The following is a 17,193-nucleotide window of genomic DNA, read 5'->3' on the forward strand; positions in this document are numbered from 1 at the left end:
GAGGCTCCTGGCACCTGGGGGGCAGGAATCTCAGGCATGTGGCCCTGAGCCTGTGTTTCTAGAGGCTGGGCCTCCTCCCTGGGGCTGGGAGGCTGGGAGGACCCCAATCCAGACGTTGGACCTTGGGTGGCTTGGTGGGCATCTGAGGGTCCAGTGGCCACTCTCCCTCAGCCCTGGCTCTGGCGGTGGAGCCAGGCACGGGCCTGCCCCACACCAGAGCCCACCCAGCCCCCTCCCTGTGGATCGCAGGGAGGGTGGAGGGGAAGGTCGGGGAGCGTTTACAGGTCTTTCCAGCTGGCAGCCTGACTAACCAGCTCCTCCAGGCTGGGGGTGGGGTGCAGCCCCGGGCGCAGACCAGCCCCTGACCTCTGGGGTACAGGCTGGTGGCATGGGGCTCCTCCAGAGGCAGCCTCCCCTGGGGCCAGTGCTGCTCCTCATCCTCTCGGTGCTGAGCCGTCTTGGGCCCAGCCTGAGCCTGGGTGAGTGGGGTCCAGGGTGGATGTGCCTGGCCAGACCCAAGGGACTCGGGCACCCCCTGGAGTGGGTGGGAGCCCTCCCCCCTGCCACTGGGGGAGACAGCCGCAGAGGCAGCGGCCGGCCCCTATGCCTGTCTCCAAGGCCCCCACCGCTCACCCTTGTGCCCTGTGCCCACAGATCTGATCCCCTACACGCCGCAGGTGACAGCCTGGGACCTGGAAGGGAAGATCACGGCCACCACCTTCTCCCTGGAGCAGCCTCGCTGTGTCCTCGATGGACATGCCGGTGCCGGAGACACCGTGTGGCTGGTGGTGGCCCTCAGCAATGGTAAGGGGCTGCTTTAGGGCCTGGTGAGTATGGGGGCCGAGGGGCGCGGTGGCCCGAGAGTCCCTCACTAGAACCTGCCGTTTTAGGCCTGCTGGGGGCTGCTGGGTGGGTGTGGATTGGGCTCCAACCCGACGGGGCTCTTAGAGGGTGACCAAGTCTGATTTGTGTCTGGACTGTCTCTGGGGGTCTGGGCTGGAGGGTGGCAAACACAGGTCCCCGGTCGGCATGACAAGGCCCCTCTCTCCCCCCGACATCCCCATCTATCTGCTCCTCCGTCCTGCAGCCTCCAGAGGCTTCCAGAACCCGCAGACCCTGGCCGAGATCCCGGCCTCCTCACAGCTGCTGACTGACGGCTACTACATGACGCTGCCCCTGTCCCTGGACCAGCTGCCCTGTGAGGACCCCGTGGGGGGCAGTGGAGGTCTCCCCCTGCTGCGGGTGGGCAATGACCATGGCTGCCACCAGCCGCTCTACTGCAACGCCCCCCTCCCCAGCCCTGGACCGTACCGGTGGGTCGTCCCTCCAGGGCCCTGGGAGTGGGCTGTGCACGGTGGGAGGGGGCTCTGGGACCCGGGCTGCACCCCCTGCCCCGGCATCTTCCCAGGGTCAGCGGAGCAAGCGCAGGCTCCTTCCTTGCAGTGTGGGCAACAGCGCCCATCCCAGTGGGGGCCCAGGGCCCAGGAGGAGGGGGCACCTGGACAGGTGGGGACTTAGTCAAGGTGGGAGGGGGCTTAAGGCTGCAGTCAGGGCAGGAAATGGCCTGGGGGCTGGGTTCAGACCCAGTCCAGGGGGTGTGAGGCAGAGAGCAGGAGAGATGGCTCCCGTCACTTTTACAGATGGAGAAACTGAGGCACAGAGTGCCAAGTGGCCTGTCAAGGTCGGGGTGGAGCCGGGAGGGGAAAGCAGGTGTCTCCCAGTGTCCCGATCACAACTGTCCGGCCACGGAGGAGGGCAGGCGTCCTCAGGGTGACAGGGCCTAGGGGAAGCAAGAATGCAGGGTGGGTGTGGCTGGAACCTCAGAGCCCCAGCCCCCTCTGCCCTCTCACCCACCCTCCGTCCCTCTCCCCTCCTACGCCGAGCCCTGGCTCTGCTCCAGCCCCGCCCCACCCAGCCTGCTGCGTCCCTCACTGTGCTCAGACCTCCCAGGGCTCCCGCCTCCCACGCTCTTGGTGCGGGGCCCTGCCTCCCTCCGTGCCCCGCCAACCCCCTACTGGCCTTTGCCAGTGTCCTTCCCCATCGGGGCCCTCACTCTCCTTCCGTGGTCTCAAAGACCCCTCTGGGCCAGTGCTGCTTGTCTGGGAGGCCTGGGGCACCCCGAGTGCCACGTGCCCCGCAGGGCTGCCTCACCCTGCTCATTCCGTATGTGACATTTAGTAACAGGGGCCACTAAACCAGCGTGCCCAGCCCAGACTGAGTGTCTGGAGAGGGACTGCCAGGGTGGACGGGGGCTGCTGGTGCAGGTCACCTGGCGGGAGGGGTCTCAGAGGGTCTCAGAGCAGGACTGGCAGGTCCTTCTCTGGGGCCTGGCCGCAGGGGTGGGGGCACCTAGTTGAGTGTCTGAGCCTCACCCCACCTCCCCGACCGCCTCCTGCCTCCAGCGTGAAGTTCCTCGTGATGGATACCAGGGGCTCACCCAAGGCCCAGACCAGGTGGTCGGACCACATCACGCTCCACCAAGGTAGCGCTGGGGGGAGGGGCGCCCTGGCTTCCATGGGCCGCGGACTCACCTGCTTCTCTCTGCACAACCGTCATGCGTGGCTGGCCCTCCTCTGCTCGGTGTCCAACCCCTAACAGAGCCTGGTGCTGGGGTGGGCCACTGGGTCAGCCCCATCGCCAGGGGCACCGGCTCCACCCATCCCCAGTGCTCGCCAAGCCTCGGGTGTCCTGTCCCGGGCAGAAACACGTGGGCCCTCCCACGGGGGACCAGGCCCGTGCCAGCCCCTGCTGGGTGGGAGGAGAAGGGCATGGAGGCCAGAGTCAGGGTCCGGGCTGGCTGGGAGGACAGCGGTTCTGGAGGCTTCTGTGAGGAGAGAGGTGAGCACGAGTCACCAGGCCGAGGAAACTGCACTTACAAAGGCCGGAGTATCGGGTGTGGGGGTTGCCTGGGAGACAGACCAGGGGTGTGGGGTGGGGGTCTTGTCATCGAAGGCCTTGACTGCTGGGCTCCAGGGAGCTGGGCGCTGCCCCGCTCAGCCCTGAGGCCTGCAGCACCCTGCCTGCCACGTGCCGGCAGCGGGTGGGTGGGCGCATGGTGGGAACAGCCTAGAAGGCGAGACCCGAGGCAGCCGAGGGTGGCCCAGGCCGGCAGAGCACAGACGCTGTGCCGTCCTGAGACGGACAGATGAGCGGGTTCAGGGGCCTGTCTGGGGACACGAATCAGCCAGGCCTTGAGGTATGAGCGTGGGTGGGGAGGGCAGGAGGTGACAGCCGGCCTTGGGGTCCAGGGGCAGCCTCCCAGCAGCCACTGTGTGTGCAGGGAAGGCCCCAGGCTCCATCGACACGTGGCCAGGACGGCGAAGTGGCGGCATGATCGTCATCACCTCCGTCCTCTCTTCTCTGGCCGGCCTCCTGCTCTTGGCCTTCCTGGCAGCCTCCTCCGTTCGCTTGTGAGTGGCGACACCCCCAGAGCCCCTTGCCGACACAGAGCGCCTTCCCTCTCCCAGGCCCCAGCCTGGAAGCCCTCCACTCACGCTGCCATTAGAGCTGGGCGGTGCCCTTCCCAGGGACTGTGTCTCCCCTCGGGGGTCAGTGAGGTGGTCCCACAGCCCCGCTGAGGGCAGGTTCAGGGAGGAGCCGCCTCAATCCAGCCTGTCCTCGATGTGTCCTCAGCCAGGGCCCTTCTCCTCCCAGGCCTTGTCTTCTCCCCATGGGCCCTCTAGAGAGTTCGTGACCTGACACCAGGGTAATCAGGGTGGCCACCTGGAGGAGGCGGGCCTCCAGTTGGTTCTAGAAGGGAAGAAGGTGGGATCAGAGGCTGCAGGTGAGGCAGCTGGGAAGGGCAGCCAGCCTTGACCTGGCAGCTTCCCCACCTGGCAGGGACATACACCTCCTCTTCCTCTCCCTGTCCAGCTCCAGCCTGTGGTGGCCCGAGGAGGCCCCCGAGCAGCTGCGGATCGGCTCCTTCATGGGGAAGCGCTACATGACGCACCACATCCCGCCCAGCGAGGCCGCTACCCTGCCCGTGGGCTGCGAGCCTGGCCTGGACCCCCTCCCCAGCCTCAGCCCCTAGCCTGGCCCAGGACACAGCACTCATTCCCTGCCCTGCGCCCACGTCCCCCAGGCCTGTGCCTCTCTCCCCAGCACAGCCCTGTCCTGCCTGGACCCGCCCCAACCCCCTCTTAGCAGCCCTACTTCTGGCTTGGCCGTTTCTCTCCCTGTCCAGCACCTGTAAGTTGCCATTCGGGAGAGTTTTGGGGAGGGCCGTCCCCATCTCTGCTCTGCCTGACCTGCAAGCAAGGCTGGAGCAGTGGACAGAAGCTTCCAGACCCCAGGAGGAGGCCTGCCGAGGACTTGCTCTGCCCGGTGCAGGGTGCTGGCTCGTGATGGGACATATGAGGCCTGAGCCACCCTCTGTCCCTGGCACAGCCCCTCATGAGGGGGACCGGCCTGCCGGAAGGTCAGATGGTGCAGATGCACATTTTGACCATCTGCTACCGATTCTGGCCACCACTTCCAACCCCCTCGTGCACACGGATGGCTCACGCGCTTATCCACTCACTTCACAAGCATTTATTGAGCACCTGCTGTATGCCACACAGTGTTAGCCATGGGGCTTCAAGCGTAGCCAGTCCTGACCTTGGGTGGCTCATCACTCTGGACCTCAGATGACCACACGTCCAGATGTGACCTGTTACTGTTGGGGGGCTGTCGCACCCTGGACTGTCAGCCCAATGCGCTCGTTGGGGCCCACGAGCCCCCGTCACCATCACCAGGAAGGACACGCTCCAGACCCCCAAGCGTCCATCTGTCCGCAAGGCCGGTGGTTCCCACCATCGCCACACGGGGGCGCCAGGGCGCTGCAGTCAGGCCGCCGCACGGCCCGCGAGCATGCGCGCTCCTATTTCTGGCCCCTCCCACCCCGGGCTGCCTAGAGTCGAGCCCGCGCCTCTGCGCGGGGTCTGCGGAAATCAAGACTCCAGGCCACCTTCTGCCGAGCCACAGAGGGGTGAGCAGTCACGCTCCCGCCTGAAAGCCAACTGTGTACCGTCTGATCCATACAGCCGCAGCGATTTTCTAGGTGGAGAAACTGAGGCACGGTGACTTGTCCGCCGCACTCTGTCCACTGCCACCGCACTCCGTGCCCCTCTGGGCCGCCCTCCCAGGTCCTCTGGTCTGACCACACTGCCAGCATGCAGGCCCTGCCCGCGAGGGGCAGCCGGTGGGGCTTTTGGGCTGCAGCCCTGTTTGGAGGTGAATAAAGGTGGTCTGGCTCCTCCACCGTGGCCCGAGTGGTGCCCGCACTAGGACGGGGGCGTTGCACCGAGAAGCCAAGCCGCCCTGTTCAGCCTCTGCCCCCAGCCCTGGGGCTGCCCTGAACCTGCCCCTTGACTGGTGTCCCTGCTTACTTTGGGGCGTCCCCATCTCCTAACTGCCCCCAGAGAAAGCCACTCACACGTTTTGGGCCCGGAAGCCCGCGACCAACACAGTGTATGTGGATTCAGCAGTGCTTCCTCCCAGGCAAGCACTTTACTTTCAAGCCTTTGAACCCCTCCTCCCTGGAGGTCTCTCCCTGATCCTGCCTGCACCCCTCCCAACCAAAATACCCCTTCCAGGAGTAGACAGAAGCAGATTCAGTCATATGCTTTGGTGTCCTGGGTGACATCTGACCATGGGAACCAGCCCTTTGGTCAGCCACTTTTAAATTCCATTATGGAGCCCAAGTCCCTCTCTGCCTCTTGGAATTGGGAGAGGGTTAAATCCCCACCCCCATTAGCTGCCCTGAGCAGAGCCTTCTCACATTGTCTTGTCCACACCCCAGACACCCAGCTAGGGGCCTGGCCTCTTGACCTCCCTGGGGAGCTGCTCTCACCCCCTGGGCCTCCTGGGGGCTGGCCTTGGAAATTGCCTCCAAATAGACATGGCAACACTATGCTGTGAAGACTGAATCATAGCCCAGGGGCCATGGGGGCCCAGGGGAGGCTCCTGCCCCCAAGCCAGGGTCATGGGGGTGATTTCCAAGCTGATCCTGGAAGGGCTAGTGGAAGTCAGTCAGTAGAGGAGGAAAGAAGGAGACAGGAGAGGGAGCTCCTCAGAGAGACCAGGTGTGTTACCAAATTCACAAAGGGGTCCTGGTCTAGGTCTGTTTGCTTGCCACACAGAAAGCCAGTTACTGAGACGACGAGGATTGCCAAGGAAGAAAGGGAATTTACTATGGTTGATGTCAGCCACGAGACAGAACTGCCTCAAATCTGTCTTCTCAACCAAGGGCAGGAGTTGTTATAAGGGGCTGAGGAAGGCAATTACATGCTTTGGGGCAGGTTGTGCTGAAATCAAGGTGCGCAGAAGTCTAATCCAGAAGTCACAAGTTAAAGATGAATGGTGAGTCTCAGCATTATTACCTGTGAAGAATTTGCCAATTCTTGGAAATAACTCAAAAGGTAAAACGTTTAGCTAAATAGAAAGATTGTAATGTTTTGGTCATCCAGCCCGACTGGCCTGGGAATCTCCTGGGAATCCTACAGGGATAAGAAAGCTACAGGGACAACATATACGGGAGGGTCACTTTGTGTTTGTTCATGGATCTGTTTACAGCTTCCCCCTTCTTTTTGTTCCTTCCTCAATCTTGGGGAATCAGATCTGTCTGTCTGCTTCCTGCTGAGATGGGGCGTAGTTGGGGCATGAGGAGTGAAAATGCTGTTGAGAGTACTCGTGAGTCCTAAGTCGATGGTTAGATGTCTCCAACATCGTTACTTGCATGCTTTCATCTACTGTTTTATAGCAACATTTTAACTCACATTGGATTAATGTATTCACTACCAGGTAAATAAGAAAAATAATTAGTAAAAGGGAAAGACCAAATTTTAGGATCCCAGAAAGAAAAGAGCAAATTCCCTGAGGAATCTGAGTGAATAGTCCTGAGAACCAGTCTCCCAGCCAGGGTCCATCCTCTCCTGCATGTTGCGTCCAAGAAGCCTGCAGTCTGATTTCATCAGTACGTGCTTTTACTTCTGCTGAAGTATGTATATACCTGTAGCATGAGGAGTTATCCACAACACAAACACCACCTTGTTCTGCTAAGATATAAGCAAGAGCTATGCGATTATCAAGAGCCACTCAGTCTAAAGAGTCTAATGACTTTTGCCGGGCAGCTGTTGTAGCTGCAGTTTCATTAGCAGTTGTCCTCAAGGTTATAGATAGGTTGTTGATCAGCCACCACCCAGCAGGGCAGTAGGGTAGACCCAAAGAAATATCCGTCCCCATCTGGGATCCCTCCCAGGAGATACTGTCCTGGTGTTTCCCCAGATGGAATCTCCATCCAAAATTCCCCTAGTTGCCCATGAAAACAATTTTGTGGAAGGGGCCCAGTTGGTATCTGAGTCATCATGTACAGAGAAAGGAGCGATAGAGTAGCTTAATAAACATTGACCTTCATCTCCCTCTTTAATGCACGCGTAGGCCCAAGGCTCTCCTTCTTGTTGAAATATAAAAGCACATCCCTCTGGGGCACAAGTCATAAAGCCATGTGACTGATAAGCTTGCAGAGCTAACCAAGGGTCTGTGGGGGCCAAGCCACAGCCCTCTAGGGGAGATCTGTCCCAGGAGTCTGGGCAGGGTCCAACATTTGGCTACAGGGCATGTTATCTGGATCCCCATTGGGGGAATGTACTTGTTTCCCACCACGCTGATTCGGAGGGTTTGTAGGGACCGGATGTCCCCATCAGGAGGCCAAGAAGAAATGAGGGGGCTTTTGAGTCCCGGTCGTTGACCAAGGGAGTCTTACTCAGCATTCAGTTCTTTTAGGATTTCAAACGTGTTCAAAGGTACATTTGGGGACATCAGAAAAGTTGTACACTAATTGAGTGAGGGGATCATGGTGGTGTTGGACCAACTGGGGTTGCGGGTGGCGTATCCAGCATGTGGGTAGATTAGCCGAGGAAGCGAGGATCTGAGAGATTCAAACTAATGAACTGTCCTTCCAAGCGAAGGAGGACAGGACTGGCAGAATAATTACAATTCCAAGTTCAGGGTTCCAGTGCATCCTACCTGCTAGTGGGCTTAGCCTGAAATAATAATCTGAGATCACTCAGGCACTCACCAGCCCAATCTGACTCCATCCTTGGTTTAGGTTCAGGGGAAGCAAGTTTTACCCGAGTACGATGAACCCATGACTTCAGTCCTGCAAGCTTGACTGACGAGTGAGTTGCCAGAGACACCTCAACAGGGCCTCTGCATGGTGGCTTTGGGATGCTGTTTCCGCCAAGTTTTCAGCAACATCTTGTCTCCAGCTTGAAGCAGTGGAGGGACACATCCCTGGGAACTGGAGCCTGCTGGAAGCAAACTCAGAAATGCTAGTTAGCATATTACCAAACTGTTTTCCATGTGAACGAGCCTTCATTTCTAGGGGCAAGTGATCGTTAAGCCCTGATTGGAGGCTCTTAGGAAAGGTCCCCATGTAAAATTTTGAAGGGGCTAAGTGCCAACTTACTTCTGGGGGCCACCAGAATTTTCAACAAGGCAAGGGATAACATTTTGTCCCACGTGAAGTTAGTCTCTTGACAAATTTTGGAGGGAGTCTTTTTCAAAGTTCTATTCATCCACTAAATTTTTCCTGAACACTCGGGTCTCCATGATGAATGTACCTTCCAGTCAATCCCTAGAATTCGAGATATTTTTTAAATAACTCTGGCAACAAAGGCCAGAGTTAAAGGAAGTCCAAACCTAGGAATAATTTCCTTTAAAAGGGTTTTAGTGACCTCCAAAGCCTTCTCAGTCCTGGCTGGGTGTTAACCCATCCTGAAAAAATGGCAACAAACACTAGTAAATACCAAAACTTTCTAGGGACTCTTGGCATCCTGGTGAAGTCTACCTGCCAGTCTTCCCCCGCGAGGGTCTCTCTCTACAGCATTCCTTGCTTTAGGGGTGGCTGCAGCCCCCTGAAGGTTTTGGGTTATTTTCCAAGCATGTGGGGCCGCTTTGGACTACCACGGTTCTCTGCAAGACAGGCCCAGCCCCACGAGGTCGTGTCCACTGCAAGGTGGCATCTCACCCCAAATGGGTGCTTTGGTGAACGTGCTCAAGCTCTGGTCTGAAGGGAGGAGGATTTTTGTGTCTATGTTTGCAAGCCAATGTTGATCATTATATTTAGAGAATCCCCAATTTTTTTTAGCTCTTTCTAAATCCTTTTCAGTATATGAGGGATTATATTTATCTAATTAAAGTCAATTGGCAATTCATTTGCCAGGCTGCTTTCTTGGCCACCACGACTATCATAGTTTTTTTTTTTTTTTGGTGATATGAGTGTCCATCTTTTGATGTCCCAGGCAGCCTCTCGAGGCAGAAAAACTGCTTTTAATAATTCAAAAATCTGTGGCCCATATTTAAGTTCCTTCTTTTCTTTTCTTTTCTTTTTTTTTTTTTTTTTTTTGGAGACAGAGTCTCGCTCTGTTGTCCAGGCTAGAATGCTGTGGTGTCAGCCTAGCTGCTCACAGCAACCTCAGACTCCTGGGCTCAAGTAATCCTCCTGCCTCACCCTCCCAAGTAGCTGGGACTCCAGGCATGTGCCACCACGCCGGGCTAATTTTTACTATTTTTAGTAGAGACTGAGTCTCACTCTTGCTCAGGCTGGTCTCAAACTCCTGGCCTCAAGCAATCCTCCTACCTTGGCCTCCCAGAGTGCTAGGATTACAGGCGTGAGCCACCGCACCCATCCTAGAGGGTAGGAGGTTTTATAAAGGGGTTCAGGAAGGCAGCTCCATGCTTTGGGGCAGGTTGTGCTGAAATCAAGGTGCGCAGGAGTCTAACCCAGAGGTCACAAGTTAGTGATGAATGACGAGTCTCAGCATTGTTACCTCTGAAGAATTTGCCAATTCTTGGAAATAACTCAAAAGGTAAAAAGGTTAGTTAAACAGAAAGATTGCAATGTTCTGACCAACCGCCCCTCCTGGCCTGGGAACTCCAAACATAGGAAAGCTACAAGGAGAACATATATGGGGGGGTCACTTTCTGTTTGTTCATGGATCTGATTACAACTCCCCCTTCTTTGTCCGTTCCTCAATCTTGGGGAGTCAGAGCGTTTGGGGCACAGGTGGGGAACGAGGAGTGCAAATGCTGAGCCTGTTGCGGAAAGCACTCGCGAGTCCTAAGTCGATGGTTAGATGTCTCCAACATCAGTGCTGGGGTGCTTTTGGGTGGCGTGATGGCTGACCAGGGGGCTGGGAGGAACCAGGCCTGGACTGGGGCAGACAACGGGTGGGAGAGGAAGGGGTGGGTTCCAGAAATATTTGGGAGGCCGCCGCAGGATCGAGGGATTGGGCTTGTGTTGCAGGCCTGGGTGGAAATGTGAAATCCAGGCTCTCTGCTCTGCGCAAGTGGTCGTGCCACCCTCGCTGGCTTTCCTGCAGATCCCCAGGAAAAGGGGCTCTGGGGACGTCATCTTAACAGCAGGTGTGTCCCACAGAACGTTAACGAATTGTTAATATTCTATGAAGCCCCACCCTGGGTCAGCCGGAGTCACCTTGCGAGGTGCCTGGCTCTGGCTGCTGCCCCGGGCTGTGCTGGCCACCACGCCAAGATGTCACAGAATCCACAGTCACCGCCCCGCACAGGCACGGTCACACTGGGCCCATGCCAGGGCGTTCTGCCCCAGCGTCACACTCAAGACAGTCATCGGCCAGCCCCCAGCCCCACATGGGCCCCCTCGTGACAGCCCTGAGAGGAGCTCGGGGGCAGAAGCACCCTGTGAAGAATCTTTTCTTAAACGGTGTTTTCAAATTTCCCCGGGACTGTACATGGGGAAGTGCCACGAAATTCACTGGCCCGTAACATAATGGCTCGGTGGTTAAAAACAAGTTCATTGTTAAAAGGGAAAAACAGCACCGTGGTGGGGGCGATGGCTTGCGGTGATTCATCAGGCCAGAAATCAGCGGAATCAGGTTGGCAGCAGGTGGAAACGGCGCCGCCCTCGCTCTCACTTCTGCGTTCGCTTCGCCTCCCCAGCGGCTCCGACCCCCGCTTCTCGCCACCATCCCCGTGACCCCACGCCCACTGCCTTGGCCTCTCTCTGGGTCCCCCCTTTCCCTGACTCCCATCCCGAGGGACCAGGTTATAAACCTGATCACGTCGCACCTCTGCTCACAACTCTGAGGGCTTTCGTGATGCAAGAACAGAATCGAGATCCTTCCATGATCCACCCATTGCTCTCTGCGTTCCAGCCACACGGACCCTTGTTTACCCCTCCTGCCGCAGGGCCTTTGTACTTGCTCTGTCCCCTGTGCTGTCACTCTGCAGAGCTCAGCCCTCCTCACTGTCCATACGGGGTCACAGCTAGAGCACGGAGTGGGTGTCTCCAGCTCCTGGCCACGCTGCTGGGCGGTGGACACCGACAGCCCAGCCGGTGGCCTCCCTGGAGCCCCTCCTGTCCCTGCCCGCAGGGGCCTGGGAAGCTGCCCAGCCTGTGGTTGAGGGCGGGTGGCACCACCTTCTCGGGAGGGGCTGGCAGGAAACGGGAGCCGAGGGCCACGCCTGACTGCTCACGCTGCAGCCTGCGCCCGCGCCCTCCCCTGCGGCACCCGCTACCGGCCGGACGGCAGGCCTGGACCCCCGCCCCGAGACCCCATGGGCCCAGCAGAGCGCTCGGATCCTGTCCCTGTCCTTAGAGAGCATCCTGCTCATGGGGAGGCACCGCCACTGTTACAGCCTGGATCGTGTCCCCTCAAAACTCCTGTGTCACAGTCCTCACCCCAGAACCTCAGAATGTGGGTGTTTGGAGACAGGGCCTTTGAAGGGGTGACCGAGTTAAAATGAGGCCATCAGGGTGGGGGGTCCTCATCCAATCTGGGGTCCTGGTAAGAAGAGACACAGGGACACACGTGCACAGAGGGAAGGCCACAGGTAGAGGCAGCAAGATGGCCGTCTACAAACCAACCACAGGAGATTGGCCTCAGGAGGACCCAGACCTGCTGGTGCCTTGATCTGGGACTTCCCGCCTCCAGACCTGGGAGGACACACACGTCTGTTGCTGTAGCCGCCCGGTCTGTTGTACGTTGCTATGGCGGCCGGAGCTGACTAATGTACCCCCGTGACAGCCTGGTGGGGAATGAGTGATCTTGGAGGTGGATGCACAGGGTGGGTGTCAGTGATGGAGACTGCGGTTAACTGAGAGCCACAGGCAAAGAAGAGGGCCAGGACCTTCCAGGCAGAAGGAACCCCGTTCGCAAAAGCTGAGAGTCAGGAGAACAGGGCCTGGGGTGACAGCTGAGCAGGTTGCGGCCTTCAGGATGAACTTGGGCGAGTGCAGGCCGGAGCCTGCCTGCTCTCTGGGCCTGGCCTCCTCCCCCTGCTTCCTCCCTGCGTGTCCTAGAGGGGCCAGAAGCCACAGGCCCTGCCCTGGCACTGCCCGTCCCCTTCCACCCCCCTTACTGCTCCCAGCCTGGGTGTCCCTCCCTCCTGGGAGCCCAGGGTCCTCCCTTAGCTTCATTGGCCGTGTGAGCCCCACCAGGCTGTCTGCCTGTCTCCCTGGCCTCAGTTTCCCCTCAGTTAAGCAAGTGTTGAACCTAGAAGATCTCTGAGCTCCCTTTGGGCTCACGCTCTGCTCCAACCTCCCTGGAACCCCCTCCCTGTGGGTGAAGCAGGCCCAGGTTAGCCACGGGGAAGAATGTGTTGCCCTTGACAACCATTCTTCCCCCGGCTTCTCTCCCTGAGGGACAGAGAGACTGTCCCATTAATCATCCCGTTAATCATCCGGCCTCTCCCTCCCTCCTCCTGCCCCGCCCTCCCTTCCCCTGCAGAGGTGGCCCAAAGGCCCCAGGAAGCTTCATGGAACCTCGGGGCTCAGACCATCAGACTTCTCTGGGTGCCTCTTCCATGGCAGGGTGGTGGGGGACAGTGGGGGGGCCTCTGCCAGGCAGAACTGAGGGCCCCGGCGGGACCTGGCCTAGGAAGCGCAGTGTGGGGGGAGGAGCTGTGACGGGGCTACCTGGGCGGGGTGGGGGGCCCAGGGGAGACACCAGGGCATCTGAGCTGCAGCCCGGGTCGAGGGTGGGGAGAGGAAGGCAGGGAGTCGGGCATCGCAGAGGGTTTATCGAGCGGCTCAGCTGGCCAGGGTGAGGGGGGTGTGGGACTGGGGTTCAAGAGGGTGAGCTTGGCTGGCGTGGTGGCTCATGCCTGTAATAGTCCCAGCACTCTGTGAGAGCAAGGCGGGTGGATCACTTGAGGCCAGAAGTTCAAGACCAGCCTAAGCAAGAGCGAGACCCCATCTCTACAAAAAATATAAAAATTAGCTGGGCGTGGTGGCACGCACCTGTAGGGCAAGGCGTGGAAGGCCCTGAATGCCACCCCCAGGGGCTGGGCAATGCAGAGGGTGTGCAGGTGAGGTGGGACAGACTGGGTTTAGGAAGACCTTCAGTCGAAGAGGTGGGCGTGAGCCAGGCCTTGGGGGACAGTGTCTCCCATGAACACCCCACCCAGCTGCTCCCAGGGTCGGGGCAGGGGAGCCAGGGTGCCTGGTGGGACTTGGGCTCCACCCTCTGTCCCCCGACAGCACCTCTTAGGCTGCAGCACAGAAGGCTTCAGGACGTCAGGAAAACTTCAAGCCATGGAGCCCTTCTCTCAAGCTAGGACTTCTGAGCTGGGGACATCTGGGCCAGGAAGATGGGACCCAGCAGGGAAGCTGGCTTCTGCTCGGAAGCTGTGACATTCTGGTCATCAGCCTGATACTGAGACAAGGTGGCACCTGTGGACCACCAGGCCAGACACACAGAGCAGGGAGGTGTCCCTAATGTCCGTCAAAAGTAACTGTTGGGCACAACTATTGTGCCAGGCCCAGGGCCAGCGCTGGAGATACAGTGTCGGAAGTGAACAGACCCAATTTCTGCCCCTGGGCAATTACAGTTTTGTGGAGAAAAGAGGCTTTGTCCAAAGAATGACAAACCAACCAGTGACTTACAATCGTGACAGAATAAAACACATTGTAAAGCTGCTGTGAGCTACGATGACGCCACTGCACTCTAGCTGGGGAGACAGAGCAAGACTGTCTCAAACAAGAAAAGTACTAAAATTAAAAAATAAAAAAAAAAAATTAAAAAAGAGAAAAAAAGAAAAGGACCGTGCATGACCATAGAAAGACAGTGGCCGGGCTCCTGCAGGGTCGGGCTACGGTCCCACTTTACATGTCCTGCTTAACAATCCACCCCCCATTGCTTGCGGGACCACTTTTAGGTATCACGTTCTCATGCACAAATAGGCCTGTTTCCAAGCCTCTCTCTGTCCCACCGCTCTGTGCCTGTCCCCATGCAGGTCTGGAGACCTGAGGTTTAAGCTTCACAGTGAGTCTCACTCTGGGAACTCCTATAAGAAAAAGACCTAAAATCTCATTTAAAAATAGTTCTGAACGGAAAAATCATGGAAACACAAACTCCAATGCTTGGCACATATATCATGAGATGTTTAATCTCCCTAGAAAGCCGAGACATGCAAACAAAAAGTGAGATACCGCTTTACTTCCGTTAGATTGGTAGAGGTTAGGAAGGGGGATGACAAGTACCGATGAGAAGGTGGGGAACAGGGACTGTCATGTGTGTGTCACTGCTGGGGAGGTGACCTTGTGTTTCCCCGCCAGCAACCAGGCTGTGTGCCTGTGCCCTGTCACTTAGCTGTCCTCCTCCTGGGTAAAAGTCCCAGAGAAATCTTCCTACGTGTCCTTAAGGAGACACACATGGAGATGCTTTCTGCAGGGCTGTGTGTGGCACAGGGGACATGAGAACATCCCCGGGGGATGGAACTGTGGTACATAGAGCATGTTCACCACGGAATTTTATCAGAGAAGCAACTGATTCAATACACGCACGTTGGAGCTTAAATGATATTCAGTGAAAAAAGTAAAAAACAGAATGAAGCCTGCAGCACAGAACCCAGAGACACCCAAACAACCCTGCCGATTTTGCAAGACGACACACATATCCCAGGACTGTAGCAACCAGCCTCTGATGTGACCCTGCTGTTCCTGGTGCCTGCTCGTCACGCCCTGGGATAGGCCCCTCCCACACTGCATGGGGGTGTGGTCTGGGTGATCAATAGAATTCCGCAGAAGTGACGGTTTGCTGCTTCTGAGGCCGGGTCATAAAAGACATGATGCTTCTGCGGCGCGCTCTCTCTCTCTCTCTCTCTCTCTCTCGGATCACTCACTCTGCAGGATGCCAGCTGCCATGTCGTGTGTGGATACTCAGACGGCCAAGAGCCACCTGAGTGAGCCATCGTAGAAATGGCCCCTCCAGCCCCAGGCGAGCCTTCAGATGACCCGGCCCTGGCCAACCGTTCGACTGCAACCTCATGAGAGACCCTGAGTGACCACCCAGCTAAACTGCCCCCAGCTTCCTGACCCTCAGAATCACTGAGATGACAAATGTGTATTATTTTAAGCTGCCAGTTCTGAGATAATTTGTCACAAAGCCGCAGGTGACTGATACAAGCACATATACCGGGCTGGAGGACAGAGCATGAGTGGGATGAAGATGAAGACAAAAAACAAAATAAATCCTGGCTGGGTACAGTGGCTCACGCCTGTAATTCCAGCACTTTGGGAGGCTGACGTGGGAGGATCATTTGAGGCCAAGGGTTGAAGACCAGCCTGGGAAAATTAGCAGGGATTCCATCTCTACAAAAAGTAAAAAGTAAAAAAAAAATGAGCCAGGCATGGTGATGCTCGCCTGTAGTCCCAGCTACTCAGGGGGTGGGGGGGAGGCTGAGGCAGGGGGATCATTTGAACCTGGGAGTTGGAGGCTGCAGTGAGCCATGATGATGCCACTGCATTCTAGCCTGGGTGACAGAGTGAGCCCCTGTTGGAAAGAAAGGATGGAAGGAAGGAAGGAAGGGAGGAAGGGAAGGAGGGAGAGAAGGAGGGAGGGAGGGAGGGAGGGTGGGCCTTGTGCAGAGTGGGGAGGGGGCTTGTACAGAGCCGTCATGAAATGTGCCACAAACTGAGAAGTCAAACGAGTCCTTTGCTCCCGCAGACCCCCAAATTCAACACAGATTAGTAAAAAGGAAAAGAGAGAGTCCTGCTTGTTGTAGGGGGCCTGGGGCTGCTTCCCAGCCCTGCCACTGACCCCGACGGGGCTGCAGGAAGTTCCTCTCTCTGCTGGGCCCAGTTTTCTGGTGTGCATGAGATGAGTCACATGCCCGTCCTGCCCACGTCTGAGGACCAGTGGGGGTGATGAGTCGATGGGCAAGAACGTGGTTTCAGAAGGGGAAACGAGCTCTTCCCATGTTCCCCGGCGTCTGCTTTCAACTGCCTTTCAAGAGGGAGAGAAAGGAAAAAAGTATGTTGTATATATATGTGTGTGTGTGTGTGTGTGTATACATGTACAGTTATGTGTTGCTTAGCAACAGGGATACATTCTGAGAAATGCATCGTTAGGCGATTTTGTCATCGGTCAGCGCATCGTACGGCGCACTTACTCCAGCCTACACGGGGTAGCCTCCTGCGCACCCAGGCTCTCGGGGCTGCCTGTTGCTGCCAGGCTACAAACCCGCGCAGAGCGTTACTGCACTGGACGCGGTAGGCAACTGTAACACAAACCGCTAGGCGAAAGGAATGTTCCAGCTCCATTCTGATCTTATGGGACCACCGTTGTATACGTGGTCTGATGTTGGCTGAAACGTCGTTACGTGGTGCATGACTGTACACGCACACACACAAATATTATATCTCTATGTATCTTATCCATGTATATGAAGGAGAGGCCAGAGAGCAAATACAGCAAACTGTCAACAGCTGTTGGGCCGGGCGCGGTGGCTCACACCTGTAATCCTAGCCCTCTGGGAGGCAGAGGCGGGTGGATGGCTTGAGATCAGGAGTTCGAGACCAGCCTGAGCAAGAGCGAGACCCCCGTCTCTACTAAAGATAGAAAGAAATCATCTGGCCAACTAAAAATATATATGGAAAAAAAAATTAGCCGGGCATGGTGGCACATTCTTGTAGTCCCCGCTACTTGGGAGGCTGAGGCAGGAGGATCGCTTGAGCCCAGGAGTTTGAGGTTGCTGTGAGCTAGGCTGACACCACAGCACTCACTCTAGCCTGGGCAACAAAGTGAGACTCTGTCTCAAAAAAAAAAAAACAAACAAACAAAAAACAGCTGTCAAGCCGGCTGGAGACTGTATCTAGGTGTGCATTGCTCTAGTCTCTCGCCTTTTCTGTAGTTATGAGCGTTTGTAGAATAAAAAGTTGAGGAGACGGAA

The 17,193-nt window shown here is 57.2% G+C and overlaps 1 protein-coding gene across 2 annotated transcripts; it reads left to right on the plus strand.

Annotated features, from left to right (window-relative positions):
* Positions 1-315: 315 nt before the first annotated feature.
* On the plus strand, positions 316-4,160 carry UPK3B (uroplakin 3B). Of its 2 annotated transcripts, XM_069486393.1 has the most exons (6): positions 316-479; positions 655-804; positions 1,088-1,313; positions 2,403-2,482; positions 3,281-3,410; positions 3,874-4,085. In XM_069486393.1, the coding sequence occupies exons 1-6, from the start codon at positions 389-391 to the stop codon at positions 4,031-4,033; spliced, it is 837 nt and encodes a 278-aa protein (XP_069342494.1). In that variant the 5' UTR covers positions 316-388; the 3' UTR covers positions 4,034-4,085. The 2 variants fall into 2 exon arrangements, with proteins under 2 accessions (XP_069342494.1, XP_069342493.1); XM_069486392.1 differs by lacking the exon at positions 2,403-2,482 and having other exon boundaries at positions 3,874-4,160.
* Positions 4,161-17,193: the final 13,033 nt, after the last annotated feature.

This window comes from Eulemur rufifrons, chromosome 14, assembly GCF_041146395.1.
Source record: "Eulemur rufifrons isolate Redbay chromosome 14, OSU_ERuf_1, whole genome shotgun sequence".
Taxonomy (NCBI): Eukaryota; Metazoa; Chordata; class Mammalia; order Primates; family Lemuridae; genus Eulemur; species Eulemur rufifrons.

What these genes read in the sequence shown, in the direction of transcription:
- UPK3B (XM_069486392.1), top strand. Translation starts at nt 389, where the DNA reads ATGGGGCTCCTCCAGAGGCAGCCTCCCCTGGGGCCAGTGCTGCTCCTC. An exon ending in GGTGGTGGCCCTCAGCAATG is followed by an intron (nt 805 to 1,087) that starts GTAAGGGGCTGC and finishes TCCGTCCTGCAG; the next exon opens with CCTCCAGAGGCTTCCAGAAC. An exon ending in CCCAGCCCTGGACCGTACCG is followed by an intron (nt 1,314 to 3,280) that starts GTGGGTCGTCCC and finishes CTGTGTGTGCAG; the next exon opens with GGAAGGCCCCAGGCTCCATC.